Source organism: Caretta caretta, chromosome 4 (assembly GCF_965140235.1).
Source record: "Caretta caretta isolate rCarCar2 chromosome 4, rCarCar1.hap1, whole genome shotgun sequence".
In the NCBI taxonomy this organism is placed as follows: domain Eukaryota; kingdom Metazoa; phylum Chordata; order Testudines; family Cheloniidae; genus Caretta; species Caretta caretta.
Window position 1 is genome coordinate 23,881,573 of NC_134209.1, and position 14,495 is coordinate 23,896,067.

General features: G+C 43.2%; 2 protein-coding genes across 3 annotated transcripts in view; one reads left to right on the forward strand and one right to left on the reverse strand.

Annotated features, from left to right (window-relative positions):
* Positions 1–11,862, forward strand: part of PPEF2 (protein phosphatase with EF-hand domain 2) — a 39,553-nt gene extending 27,691 nt beyond the window's left edge. The window contains exons 8-17 of the mRNA XM_048848094.2: positions 799–965; positions 1,055–1,091; positions 1,185–1,334; positions 2,653–3,003; positions 3,416–3,601; positions 4,358–4,500; positions 5,338–5,444; positions 5,900–6,063; positions 7,109–7,196; positions 8,394–11,862. Of these exons, the coding sequence (XP_048704051.1) occupies positions 799–965; positions 1,055–1,091; positions 1,185–1,334; positions 2,653–3,003; positions 3,416–3,601; positions 4,358–4,500; positions 5,338–5,444; positions 5,900–6,063; positions 7,109–7,196; positions 8,394–8,614 (1,614 nt within the window). The 3' untranslated portion in view covers positions 8,615–11,862. The remainder of the gene's footprint in view (positions 1–798; positions 966–1,054; positions 1,092–1,184; positions 1,335–2,652; positions 3,004–3,415; positions 3,602–4,357; positions 4,501–5,337; positions 5,445–5,899; positions 6,064–7,108; positions 7,197–8,393) is intronic.
* NUP54 (nucleoporin 54) overlaps positions 10,048–14,495 on the reverse strand; it is a 29,972-nt gene continuing 25,524 nt past the window's right edge. For both annotated transcript variants that reach the window (XM_048848100.2, XM_048848099.2), the window contains 4 exons: positions 13,737–13,844; positions 12,171–12,290; positions 11,615–11,725; positions 10,048–10,749 (listed from right to left, as the gene is read on the reverse strand). In XM_048848100.2, coding sequence (XP_048704057.1) covers positions 10,621–10,749; positions 11,615–11,725; positions 12,171–12,290; positions 13,737–13,844 — 468 coding nt within the window. In that variant the 3' untranslated portion in view covers positions 10,048–10,620. The remainder of the gene's footprint in view (positions 10,750–11,614; positions 11,726–12,170; positions 12,291–13,736; positions 13,845–14,495) is intronic.

Consider the following 14,495-nt stretch of genomic DNA (forward strand, 5'->3'; position numbering starts at 1 on the left):
TGGTTTGGAAATGGCTTCCCTAAACAAAAGCTTATCCCTGGTTGTTGTTTAAATCTGTTATTACAGCTATTGTTCTAGTTGTACATTTTTTCCAAGGGTTAATAGTCAATTTTTTAAAGCTAGAAGACAACACCTGACTGTTTTCTTACCACTTGTTTGTATCCCTACATGTAAAGTGATAGGAGGCTGCAGAGCAGATACTGGCCAAGACGCTCAGGTGGGGTAAATGGTTGTAGAAGTCAATGGAACTGCAGCCATTTGGATCACCAGAGGAGTCAGCCAATTGAATTACCAGCTTCCTTCTGCCTAATCCTTTACAGTACAGTTAGCATTATACTGGGTGAAATCCTGGCCTTAGAAAAGTCAAGGGGAGTTTTGTCATTAACATCAGTGGGGCAGGAATTTCATCATAGGGCACAATGACTAGATGATAGTACTGATTCTTTTTAGTTGCTGACGTGTATGATAAAAAGAACAGGAGGACTTGTGGCACCTTAGAGAATAACAAATTTATTTGAGCATAAGCTTTCGTGAGCTACAGCTCACTGCTCACGAAAGCTCATGCTCAAATAAATTGGTTAGTCTCTAAGGTGCCACAAGTACTCCTTCTCTTTTTGCGAATACAGACTAACACGGCTGCTACTCTGAAACCTGTGTATGATAAAGATGCTGTGAATCAGAGGAGCTGGAACACGGATATATGTATGGGTGGCAGTGTGGAGGACGCAGGGAGGGCGGGATTTGCCGTCTGTCCCCTTCTCGCCCTGTGGCATTTGACTGTATTTCTTGTTTGTGTAGAATGGCCTTCCGTCCCCGGAGAAGTCCTATGTGTTCAACGGGGACTTTGTGGACCGAGGCAAACAGTCCATTGAGATCTTGATCATTCTCTTTGCCTTTCTCTTGGTGTACCCGAAGGAGGTTCATCTGAACCGCGGAAACCACGAGGACCACATGGTCAACTTACGGTATGGGCGTGGACTGCGGCGGGGTATTGGAGTGCACTGTGCTTGTTACTAAATGGCTACTCAAAATTGTCTCTTCTGTTTCCATCTAGCTATGGTTTCACGAAGGAGGTCATGCAAAAATACAAGGTAGATTTGCTTTGAAATCTCACACGTTCTTTTCTGTGTCTGGCACACACTTCCTGGTGCTTCACCTCCTCCTTCCTGCTCTTGTCTTTCTAGGTGCATGGGAAGAAAATTCTCAAGATGCTCCAGAATGTCTTTTGCTGGCTGCCACTGGCCACCTTAATCGATCAGAAAGTCCTGATTCTACACGGCGGGGTGTCTGACGTGACTGACCTGGTGCTGCTGGCCAAAATCCCAAGGCACAAGGTACATCTTCTTTGTGGACTCCTTAAAATACAAAGGCACCGCTGGTTTGTGATTGTGAGAGCTTGTTTATCTCTGGTATCCTGGCCAGAGAGAATAAAAACCCAGAGAATGGCTTTGTAGTGGAAGCATGTTTAGATCCCAGCTTGAAACGGACTGATTTGACTTAACTGAGTGTGTGCACTAGATGTAAAGGGGAGGAGAATAGAATAGCTTCTGGGTTTCTTTTCAGTGGGAAGAATGTAGTTTCGGTCCTGCGTTTTGATGGATTTTGATGTAGTTAAATGGATTGGCTGAGGCAGACTCTGTGATCCAAAGGGAGTCAGTAATAAGGGTTAGGACTCTGTCCCCTTGCTCATGGATTGTTTCCCTCGGTAGCACTGGTCCCCTTGCTCTGCACCCCCTGGCTTGTAATTCCTTTTTCAACACTGGGCTTGAGGATGGTCTGGTGTGGGTAAGGCACTACAGGGTGACTCAGGAAATGGGGGTTCTAGTCCTGGCTCTGCCCTAGGCAGATTCTGGAGTGACCTTACGCGGGTTACTTTCTCTCTGTGTGCCATGCTTCACCGCACTTCCCTACTGTGCAGGGGTTTGGGGAGGGCACATTTTCTTCTGAGGGATCCTGCTGTGATAACACCCACAAGATCTCTCCCTATAACCCGACGCCCAGCCAACCCACTCTCAGCTGCTGAAACTCTCTGTAAGCTCCCTTGTAGCTTTCCACATCCCCTCCAGGAATGACAGGAATCCCTGATCCCCCGCCTCCTTTAATCACTAAACTCTCCTCTTACCTTCCTAAAATCAAGTATCTTTTGCTTGTCCTGCTGCCAGCCCTTTCCACTTTCAGCTAGTTCGATTTCTGTCCGGGTACTGACATGGATCTCTTGATCATAGGATCTTAGTACCTCATAAGCATGTAAGGATTTTATCATCACATCACCCCTGTTCAACAGTGAGGCACTGCCCTCATTTTACAGATGGGGAAACTGAGGCACAGGGGGGTGGGGTGACTTGCCCAAGGTCACCCAGCAGGCAGTGGCAAAGCTGGGAATAGAATCCTGTCTCCACTAGACCATCCTTCCCAGCAACACTAGCTTGGTTACATCCTACTTTGCACAGGACTCCACAATAGCTAGGGCCAGACCAGTAAGAGAGTATGATTAATCCCAATTTGACAGAGGGGGAAACTGAGGCCAGGAGTGCTGCATGACTTGGCCAAAACCACAAAGGTGGTGTTTGTGTTGGAGCCCAGGTCAGAACTTGGGAGCTCCTGGCCCCCAGTCTGGTGCCCAGACCCACCCCTCTCTCTCTTTTCGTTCAGTTTGTTTCTGTGTTAAGGGGCAAAAAGAGAAAAGAGAAGAGTAGACACATGGACTCCAAAGCGATAAATGGCGAGAGCCCTGTGGGCGTTGATCCTCCGAGGAGCAGTTCGTTCCCTGGCTCATGCCTCCAGTCTGAGCTAGCTAGTGCTGCGAGCTCGGCCAGCAGGGCGGAGCTCTCCCAGTGGGTCCGGCAGATGGTCCAAGAGGAGCTGGAGAAGTGCCGCAAGCAGGTGGGGTTCGATGAGACTCCAGGGGACAAGGAGCTCACCTGTGTCAGCTCCGTCACCATGACCGAGTCAGAGCTGGAGTCCTGTGAAACAAGCGAGTCTAGCCAAGAAGAGTGGAAGCAGGTGAGTTCAACCTTGTTTCATTTGTCTTAGAGAAGACCGCACTAAGACTAATGTAACTTTTGAGGGAAATTAAAGTCCTGGGAACTCTTTTTCTCCCTTTAATACATTGTCGCTAGTTTATTTGTCTCTTTGGGGCAGAGACCATCTTCTTGTTCTGTGTATGTACAGTGCCTGGCACAGTGGAGTTCTGGTTCATCATGGGCTCCTAGGTGTTATGGCTATTATAATAATAATACAGAGCATGGTTGTGTGTTGCCGCACCATGGTATTGGAAATATCTCAGTATTCCCCAGTGCTTAGAGGAAATGATACCTGTGGAATCTCAGATGCTCTGGTGTGTGCAGTGTTGGTAAATGTTGGCATTGCAGCAGCAACCACTGTACAGAGTCGTCATGTATGTTTGATCTCTCAGATTGTAGATATATTGTGGAGTGACCCTATGCCTCAGGAGGGCTGTAAAATGAATACGGTGCGAGGAGGCGGCTGCTACTTTGGGCCTGATGTGACAGAGAAGATTCTCCAGAAGCACAGTCTGCAGTTCCTGATCCGCTCTCATGAGTGCAAACAGGAAGGCTATGAGTTCTGCCACAATCGAAAGGTAGCTGGATAGGCCAATGCTAATGGGTCAGAGTTCAGAGTATTGGAGTGCATTTCCGTACTATCACTTTGGGCTTCTTTTGAGTTTTGCTTTAACTCTGAATTTCTTGGAGTCTAATGTTGATAGCTGTTGTTGATAACTACTGGACAAAATGCCTGTCTGGTTTTTACCCTGAAGTTACTGATACGTGCTTTCCACCTTAAGTCACTTTCTGGCCTGGGAATCTTGAACTAAATTACACTCCAGATGGATCTGACCTGCAGACGCTGCCCCTGCACACAGACCAAGCATTGAAAGGTGCTGTACTTAGCAAAATGGAATCCTATCTCCTTCGTTGCATAATTACCCCTTGGGCTTCCAAACAGATGTTCTGTTCAAAACTGCTTGCAATGATGCCAGGTTTGAAAACCGCAACTGTGTTTAACGAGCAGACACCGAACCAAATTCTGCTCTGAGATACACTAGTGTAAATCCAGAGTGACTTCACTGACTTCAGCAGAGTTAGTCTGGATTCATAGATGTAGGAGAGGAGAATGTTGCCAAGAGAATTCAGTAAAATGACGAAAGTCTGGGGATGGTGTCCAGTGACTTTAGCCATGCACACAGAGAACATGTATCGTTTTCATTCTTCCCTTCCCAAACATTCTCCTAGAATTTCCTTTCCCCAAACAAGTTATACTCCTTGATCCGAGCTCCGATTGGTAAATGTGGATTATCTGTGTGTATTGTAAATGACTGTCCTTTTTTTTCATTTAGGTACTGACCATATTTTCCGCTTCAAACTATTACGAGATTGGCAGTAACAGAGGAGCCTATGTGAAACTGGGGCCGGACCTGATCCCTCATTTTGTGCAGTATCAAGCTAACAAGACAGCCCATACATTAACTATGAGACAAAGGCAAGACTTTCTAGTTTAGTGTTAGAAATGGCACAAAAATACAAGGCTGTTATAGTGTTAGCCATGCTATTAAGAGATGCACTTTGGATCATCAAATTCCGCCTTAGGATTAAACCAGAATTGAGATTGATTAATCCAAAACCCCAGATATGAACATTCCTGACGTTTTGAGAAAGTTTGGATCTTGATTAATCAAGACTGGGTGTCTTTCTAAAAGATGTGCTTTAATACAAACAGAAGTTATGTGCTTGGTACAGGAATTACTGGGTGAGGTTCTATGTGTTATGCAGAAGATGATCATAAACTCTTAATCTTTGGTCCATTTCCAGTCTTACACTTTATATTGAAAAGGGAACTCTTGCCATTTACAAACTATCTAGAAGTTTGACTCGATCACTTCAGAAGCTGATCATCCAGCATGTTATAGGTGGCTGATCTCATCTGAACAACCGAAACAAATGCGGACAAACCAAACCTTTGTCGGTGAATTAGGAATAACACGTGTGTCTATTCCTGGGACCAAGCGAGGCTTCTGAACCAATTTTAGCAGGGTCCTGAACTAGTTATGTGGGATGGTGGTGGGGCGTTTTGTAGCACTGGTCATAGTGCCGTGATTCGTGTTGGGATGAGTTACACCAAAGCTACGTGGCAGGGTAACTTGTGTAAGCTGGTGTTGCAGTTTGGTTTTAACTTGCCTGCAACAAATGCTCTACACTCATGTGAGACAAGGGTTTGTCCAGGGCATGCGTGAATGGTCCGGCAGGGGCAGATGCTCTTTATCTCGCTCTCAAGCGATGAGCTTTTTTAAAATGTCTGGCTCTCTTCTGCTTCTTCTAGGATCAGCAGAGTGGAGGAGTCAGCCTTTCGCGCGCTCAGGGAAAAGCTCTTTGCTCACACATCAGACCTCATCTGTGCATTTAAGAGCTACGACCAGGATGGAACTGGTAAGACTAAGCAAAGAAAGAGCTTCCTGTGCACTGGTAGGCAGTGGACAGGGCACCAGGCGGGTTTCCCTGGTGTAATGGAGCAGACTGTCTATGGCAGCTGTACAGCACTGGTTGGCAATGGGCTCAAAGGGGCATAAAGCAAGAGTGGGAAAACTTGGGCCTTGGTGTCCAGGTTGCTGCTGCCTGTGACCTTTGGAAACTTTGCTCTTAGGACAGGGAAAGATACCATATCTCTGCCTGTAGTGACATCCTCTCAGCCCCAGATCAGCTGATCTAGCTGCACCTTGACTGGAGGAATGTCACTCCAGTGCAGAGCTGTAGGAGTGAAAATAAGGCTTGTTGAGGTCCCATGTAGTCCGTGGACGATATAACCAACAGGATTACTAAATAAGAAACGCCGTTCTTCAGCCTCCGGTTCCCAAGGTGCTTTCACGAGTGTCCCTTTCAAACAGGAACCATCACGCTGAGTGACTGGGCAACTGCAGTAGAGTCAGTCTTGCATTTCGGACTGCCCTGGCGGATGCTGAGGCCGCAGCTGGTGCGCGGCACTGCAGGGGGCCTGCTGGAGTACAGATCCTGGCTGGATGACTTAGCTGTGGAACAACGGAGCAAAGAGGTAACTAACAGTGCAGCCATTCCTCAAAGCACGGTAGAAGGCTTGGACAATGAAGCCCACTTGACCACCAAACTGACAGGGCCTGCAGATCCCATGCTGATGAGTGCATGAATATGCTAGGAAAGCCTAGGAGAAATTCTTTCTGTAGGCCCTCATCCAAACCCCACTGAAATGGATGGGAAGATGCCCACTGAGTGTTCAGTAGGCATTAGATCAGGCCAATGAGCATTTTATTCAAGTAGTTAATAATTATATATTTATTTCTATTCCTTAAACACCAGCAAGTTAATCCCTTAATCCTCACAACAGTCCTGTGAGGTAGGTAGGGACCAAACCTTTTTGTTCAGGGTAGGAGCGGATTTGTGTTCCTTTTATTAGCTTTTTTTTTTTTTTGGTTAGGGTTCTTTTCATGCCACAGGAAGCCACTTAGGGGGCCAAAAATTAGAAAAGAAAAACAACACTAGAACTGGGGCCCCAACTGGCATATTTAGATCCAGATTTGGAATAAGCCATAAAATTAGAGGTGTGAAAACCTAGCCCCTTGCGAAATGCAGGCCTGGATCCCGGTTTGAATTTAGAGTTGGTGAAGTTCAGGGCTTTTCAGATCCCAGTTGTAGTGATGTGGCTCTGAGCCATTGTGTTTACGTGTTGCTGGATTTAGGAATGGCTCACCTCCCATTACTGAGATCGTAACTGTAGTGTAATCCGATATCTCAACGCAAACCCACTTGCACCTTACAATACTGCTAAGTGCTTGTAGATGGGGGTCACACTGGGATGCAGAATCATACCCAGGAGAATCAAAATGTCAAGACACCTCCAAAAGATTTAGATCTGTCTACAGTTAAAGTATTTAGTAAGGGTTTCTAGATGTTTCAGTTTGCAGCACAAGGTAATGTGAAAGGGCGATTCTTTTCGGGTGTAGATGAATTGCTTTTATTTATGCAATACAACTCGAATCACTATTCAAAAGCCTGAAATCCCAGCCTATGCTAGGACTGGGTAGTAAGTTTTATCATAAAAGGAAACGTGTTATATCTTCCAGCACATACAGTCAAGCTTGCTAGAAGCCATTTATCGAAACAGATCCAACCTGGAGACCATCTTCAGGATCATAGATAGCGATCATTCAGGTAAGGATGTGTTTTCTTCCCTCCTGCCTCTCTATTTTGTTCCATCTCACTTTTGGGCTCACACTCATTGTATGTTAAACCTCAGAAACTGGAGGCAGTTTGATCAATGGTTAGAACAAGGTCCTTGGGAACCACAATGGCCCTGTGGTTCAGCTGAGGATGGGTCTAGTTCACTCTAACTGTGGATGAATCACTTCTTTGTGCTGTGAAAATGGACTCATGTAGGACCTCAGTGCAAAAGTGATATTACCTCTGAGGATGACTCCGTAGTTAAGGTACCCTGTTGGGACCCAGGAGATCTGGGTTTTGTTCCCAGTTGTGCTACAGCTACCTTCTGTAATGGCAAATTACTTATGCACCATTAAAGACAACGGTAGTTTTGTCAATGATTTCCAGGAGTGTAGGATCGAGACCTTAAACCAGTCTGTGCATCAGTTTCCCATCTGTAAAATGGGGTTACTACCTGACAGGATCTTCTGAAACTTAATTCAGTAAATGATTGTAATACACTGAGAGCATCAGATGAAAAATGTGGTAGGCATGTAGAGTAATATGAAGTTATCCTGGATAAGTTCATTAGAAAAGAATAAGGTATGTGTAACTGTTTGAGGTTACATTTGATCTATCCCATTAGTTAATCCCTTGGGCGGAGTGGCCAGCTAGCCAGCATCAACAAAAATGGGTGAAGATTACCCTGCAGTATCAATCCCATTATCCCCAACCCCCCAGTAAACAGCCATTTTTTATGCTGTTAAAAAATTATCTGTAAGAGGGCACTGTATCTTCTCCCCTCACTCCTGGTGCATCTCAGCTGTTTAGAACTACCTTCCTGCCACAATGCATTAAACCTTTGCTTCATTTTTGCCTGTCATCTCTGCATTAGTAGTTATAACAGTACTTTAATACATGTTTAGAAAGTGCTGGAAAAGAGTAATTTAGCCTCTACACTCAATGGAGATATGGAGTATTGTCACTAGTTTATACGTGGGAAAATGAGGCATATGCAGTAAATGATTTCAACGTCATGGAGTGAGGAACATGGCTTTCCTGACTGCTGCCAGTTCTGTGTAGGACTGCACCATTGCCTACCCCCGTGTGCTGCTGAAGGGGCAGGCTCAGAGGAGGGCTGCATGGCCTCTTGTACACATTTGAGGGCAGGACTGTCACTAAACTGAATTGCCAGTTTCTTCCCTGCAGGGCTTATTTCATTTGAGGAATTCCACCAGACCTGGAAGCTGTTCAGCTCCCCTATGAACATGGAGCTCACAGCTGATGGCATCAGTGACCTGGCCCGCAGCCTAGATTTCAACAAGGATGGAAACATAGACTTCAACGAGTTCCTAGAGGCCTTCCGCCTCATTGAACACACTCATGGTGATGATAAAGCGCCCCACCCAGCAGAGATGGCTGTTAGCTAGTAGGGCAGGCTGCAATGCCTTTGGATGATCTCCTAAGCCGCAGCACAAACAAAGGCCCTGCCAGCAGCTATGACAACTTGTGGGGAAGTAGAACCGAGTTACATTTTAGACCTCTCAGTGTTGTTAGGAGTTACTGCCCGTGTTCCATTTTTTGGTATGAGAATTGGCCAAATAAGTAGTAATTTAAAAGGAAATGGAGGGAAGGTGTTGCTCAAGTAGATATTTATTCTAACACTCTGCAAGGGTATAGTGTAGCCTGTTACCCCCATTTACTGACATTTCTGTAAACTATTACAGGATCATTAACAATGTTTGTGAAGTGGCATTATTAGGAACATCTGCACTAGCTGAAGTGTTAAGTACAAACCTAAAAACAGGGTGCAGGAATTTTGTTTTTTAAATAGACTTAAAGCCCAGAAGCAACCACTGATGATGAGCTAGAGTCTGACTTGTATAAAGTCAGGCCATCGTGTGAAGTTCTCTCTCTCTTTTTTTAAATCCAGTCTTGCTTTAAAGACTTCAAGTGATGAAGAATCTGCCACATCCCTAGGGTAAGACACTCCAGTTGTTAATCACCTTGCTAAAATGTGCTTTAGCTAGTGGATCTCTTTCTCCTAGACAGACTTTTACAAGAGGGGTCGGCAACCTTTCAGAAGTGGTGTGCTGAGTCTTCATTTATTCACTCTAATTTAAGGTTTTGCATGCCAGTAATACATTAACGTTTATAATATATAACTAAACTATTGTTGTATGTAAAGTAAATAAGGGGTTTAAAATGTTTAAGAATGGGCAGTGTGAGTGCCACTGAATATCAGCTCCCGTGCTGCCTTTGGCACATGGGCTAGTGGCTGCCTACCCCTGAGATAGATACTTAAGAGCTGCTATACAGGTTCAGGTAATTGACCCATCGCCACTAACTAGTGCTGCAGAGGAAAGTGAAAACTTTCACATAACAGCGAAAACGTTTGAACAATACACTGGAAGTACTGTTAGCTCATACAGTTGGAACAAATCAAGGGCTAGATTCACCCAAGCTTCACAAAATGATGTACCTCACTAGGATTTGCTGAATAATGGAGGCAATATTTGACCCTGAATTTGCAGAGAGTAATGGTATTTACCAAGGACTTTTCACCTTGTTTAGGAACCCCAGACAGACATCGGTCAGGTTTGAGTCATATTTCTTATTATAAAAAAATATTCCAAAATGCTGTATCTAGAGTAATGCTAGTATAATGCAGGGGAAGAAATCAGGCAAACTTAATTTTTTTACAGTATGATGCTTGGTAGATTTCTTTCGTAGCACCAGTCTGCTGTATTTCAGGATTTGTTAGTCACAAGTGCCTTTGACAAATCTCCAAGTAGCTGTCTTTCCAAAGAATGAACAATGTAATTATGCCTTTTTAGAAATAAAAAGGCAACATGATAAAGGACACAGTTTAAAGCAGACATTTTATTCTATTTCCTGAATAAGCAAAATGATATAAAAATATAGCCTTGCAGTCCAAAAAAGTCACAATACACAAACACTAAATCCACAACTTTCCCCAGCAGATAAATGAATAATATTAAACATGTTTACAGGGTGATGTACAAGTTTGCAACAGCCTAGTTGTTTTTGTATGCATAATTTTGTGATGTAGATTCCTTTCATGTTCATGAAAACTTGAAAGACAAGATCTCCTTAGCATTGCATGGAAGAACAATGCTGTTGTAAAAATGTACAATAGTACATAACTTTTGTAGTAGAACAGTATCTGAACAGATTCAGTTTCTTTTAAGAAAGAATATACAGCTTTATAAGTCTAAACCTTCCAAAGGTCATCAAGTTTGAAAAGCATGGAAGAGGCTTTGCTAGTCCAAAAGATTACAGCCAATACCACATTTATGAAAATCCTATAGGAAGATATGCATTTTTTTTAAACCTAGTCAGTTTCAGCCTTTGAAAGTGAACCCTGAAACAAGATAATGCATTTGATACATCCCTAACAATAGCTTATGACAAGTCAACTGAAGATTCCTCCTCTGATAGGGATGCTCTCATTCAATCCATGTTCTGTTAGTTTTAGATCTTCCAGGTCATCTTTTATTATGCTAATCAAATGACTCAGGCCTTCTTGTTGCTGCTTCAAATGCTAGAATAATTAAAGAAAGAATGTAAGAAACACTTCAGGTGTAGCATTTATCACACAAAACTATAGCTCAGTCCTTGATGGTTAAAAGATCAGAACCTCTCTAAACTAACTAAGTTACTGTAACAGCTATAAGTTTACTTTTTAAAAGCGAAACTACACGACTTGTACAAAACAGAATACATTTTTACCACTGTCATGCCTGAAGGCCTCTGAGTGCCTTACCAAAAAACACTCAACTATTTAAATTTGGAGTACCTGTGGCACCTTTGAGCATAAGCTTTCGTGGGCTAAAACCCATTTCAGCGAAAGCTTATGTTCAAATAAATTTGTTAGGCTCTGAGGCGCCACAAGTCCTCTTTGTTGTTTTTGCTGATACAGACTAAACACGGCTGCCACTCTGAAACCTACACTCTGAGTTCACTCAAGATTAGAGCTGGTTGGAAAAATGCAGATTCAATTAAACTTTTGCCAACACATAGCGAGTTCCAGGGTTGACAGCACTGCTGCAGAGAGCGTGGAAGACCCAGCCTAATCATGCAGAACACCCACAGCTCCCCCCTGGCTCTCTGGTGGACCAGGGAGTCTGAAGTCTTAGGACTGGTTTTCCAAAATCTGCACTTCTGGGTAGCCCTGCATGAGGACTGCTTGGGGTACCACAGGAAAACAACTTCACTGCACAGGATTACGAAGAACAGAGCTCTTAGTATTTGCTTGATGCTGTTGCTGAATTTCCTCTAGACTTGAGAGGCATGCTGAAACTTCAATTCCAACACCACTGTTTTCCATCTTTTCATAAGCTGTGCACCCTCCACTCAAGCAGGCTGTTGTAGAATTCTGCATGCATTTCTCCACAAGGAATACTTACTTGCTTGATTTCTTGTAGGAGATCTGCATCAATGTAGTACCTTTCTTCTGCCCTAACTGCTCCAAAATGATTTTGCATCCTGATCTGAGACATCAGTTCATTTAGTCGACCCTAAAAATAGATGGGAATCACATGTATTAGGATAGAAAAGCAGTTTCCCCCTGACATCCATAGTCCTGAGAGAAAAATGTACCATCAGCGTGAAGGTTTTGGCTCAGCTTCTTGCATAGTTTTTTTTTTTTTTTTTTTGAATTAAAAAAAGAAGAGGGGTGGGGGATACAATACAGTAAACAAACAGTCTGATACTGTTCATAAAAATTGCTTCAGTACTTGCTGTGTAGTTTTTGACCTTGTAAGGGGTTTTTTCAAGATTGGGTTTAGGACTTGCAAGTCTGCTGACTCAAATCAACAGGGAAAATGTCAATATTCTTCCTATGAAAGAAAACATTAACTACAAATGGTTTTAACAAAGCTTTGGGGAGATCATTTTACAGCTTTATTGTAAGTACACCAAGAGCCCTTTTCTGTTGCAAGAGCTTATATATAATTCACTCACCTTGAACTGAGTAGGTGCATTGAGTTCACATTGAATGGTGTCTAACTGTACACGAAGTTGTTCCTCATCAGCCTGAATGGCATAGCCACTTTTCCTTTGAATCTCTTGTTTAATTAACACCTGCAAAAGGAACCACTGAAGTTATGACCTTTGGAATGACTTGTTTTATGTGCATAAACTCCAAATGTCAAGATTCTCCTGCAGATGTCTCAGACAGAAGAGTGGCGGGTCTAAAGGCTGCCTTGTATGTTGTATGCAGTGTTGTCACTCCCATGCTATCAGAGAGACAAGGTGGGTGAAGTAATATCTTCTAGTGGACTAACAGAAGTCCAAAGATATTACCTCACCTACCTTGTGTCACTTGTATGCTGTGTCTCAATTTATATCCTATAGTAAAATGGATTTACCATTTCTAGTAAAATACAAATCAGAGTCACAATGTTCTACCTGTACATTTGTTTCTGGGGTTTAAAACCACAGTCGTCTACTTCACTTGTGGCACGTTAGATACAGGGGAAATGTTTTCCACGAGGTCTCCCACCCCACACTCCCATGTACATCTATTCCACTTTCCCCACTCAGGTTGTCTTCTACTCTGCTGGCCCACAGATCTGAAATACATCCACCAGACAAAATTCTCTCTCATCTTCTTCAAACGCTCCTTCCTTCCACTCAATCCTTACACTTCCCCCTCTTGCCTTGTATTTGTCTTTAGAGCAAAAAATGTTTAAGATAGATCTTCCAGATCTATCTTAAAGCAAGTTACAGGTATTACAGAAAATTAATTTGTCCATTTTACTCAAATGGAGATTAGGGATTTCTTACAGAAGGAAGTTTAGAACTGCCATATAGCTAACCAACCACACGAACAAGAGAATAATAAATCCAATCAACCAGCAAGCCACTATCACCGTAACCATATTAACTGGGATTGTAAAAAAAAATTGCCATTTCAGATTAATTTGTGCTTCTATCTGCACAGTGTACACTCAGTTTCATGAGCCTACTAGGGAAAGGAGTTTATAAAGAGAGTCATGAATTGGTAGGAGTTGGGGCAGGTACAGGATCTGAAATTACTTAAAATTGGATTTAAAAACAACACAACCTGACTCGTTCCAATAGGACAACTTTCCCACAAAGTTAGGCAGCTTTTCTGGTAAGTCTCTGATCTTGACTATAACAGGGTTTAAAAGAGAACTGGATAAATTCATGGAGGTCAAGTCCACTAATGACTATAAGCCAGGATGGGTAAGGAATGGTGTCCCTAGCCTATGTTTGTCAGAGGGTGGAGATGGATGGCAGGAGAGTGATCACTTGATCATTACCTGTTAGGTTCACTCCCTCTGGGGCACCTGGCATTGGCCACTGTCAATAGACAGGATACTGGGCTGGATGGACCTTTGGTCTGACCCAGTAGGGCCATTCTTATGTTCATGAGAGGGAGACTTGCACACAAATTGAAAAAGAAACAGGAATGGGAAATAGAGCTGTTAAAAAAAAAAAAAAAAAGTCCACTCTGTTGCCAGTGGAACATGCATCAGATTACTCACTGCGTCCAAGTGTTACCTGTAAGGTTCTATGAGAAAGGTCCATTAGTTTTCTCTTGTACTGTGCTATTTTTGCCATAGTTGTGGTCTGATTTTTCTGCAGCTCACTAATATCTTCTGATATTATCTGAAAGAAAAAAACATGGTTGCAGCTGGTGGCCATCCAAAAATTTAATTTAATCTTTTTATAAAAAAAACAAAAAAAGATTTTCCTGCGTGTAAGCATGTACTAGCAGCAGCAGCATTCGTTTCCCCTGCCATCAGAGTTTCAAAACAATGATCAGTCCTAAAGGAAAAGGGGCCATATTTGAAAACACCTGCAGAGAGAATCAGATGAGTAGTTCATAATGTAAGAATGCCGTCATACCCCCTTATTTAATAAGTGGGTCTATTGCAGCCCATCTCTGCCCTTACCATCATTCTGTTTTGTATGTAATTAACTGAAAGTTTTAAATATTTATCCTGAGCAGGAGAGCAGCTGAGGGGGCTTTATTCTGTCAGTGTCCTTACCCCCTTCCCACTCATGTCCCTTCAAAAAGTGAAAGTATCTGTTCTAGTCATATCCATCACTAGGGGATCGGTGCCTAATATACGCTCCCCAAACTGAGGCAGTGTCAGGTACTACGGCTTGAATTTTCAAGCACCCCACTCATTGGAAGTCAGGTCAAATGGGGTGCCTAATTTGGAGACTTTTTTGAAAATGCCTGAACTAAAAGAGTAGATTTAGACTGTCTTAGCCAAAAAGCTGATAATTCTCCTCTTGCAAGTGAGCAGATGA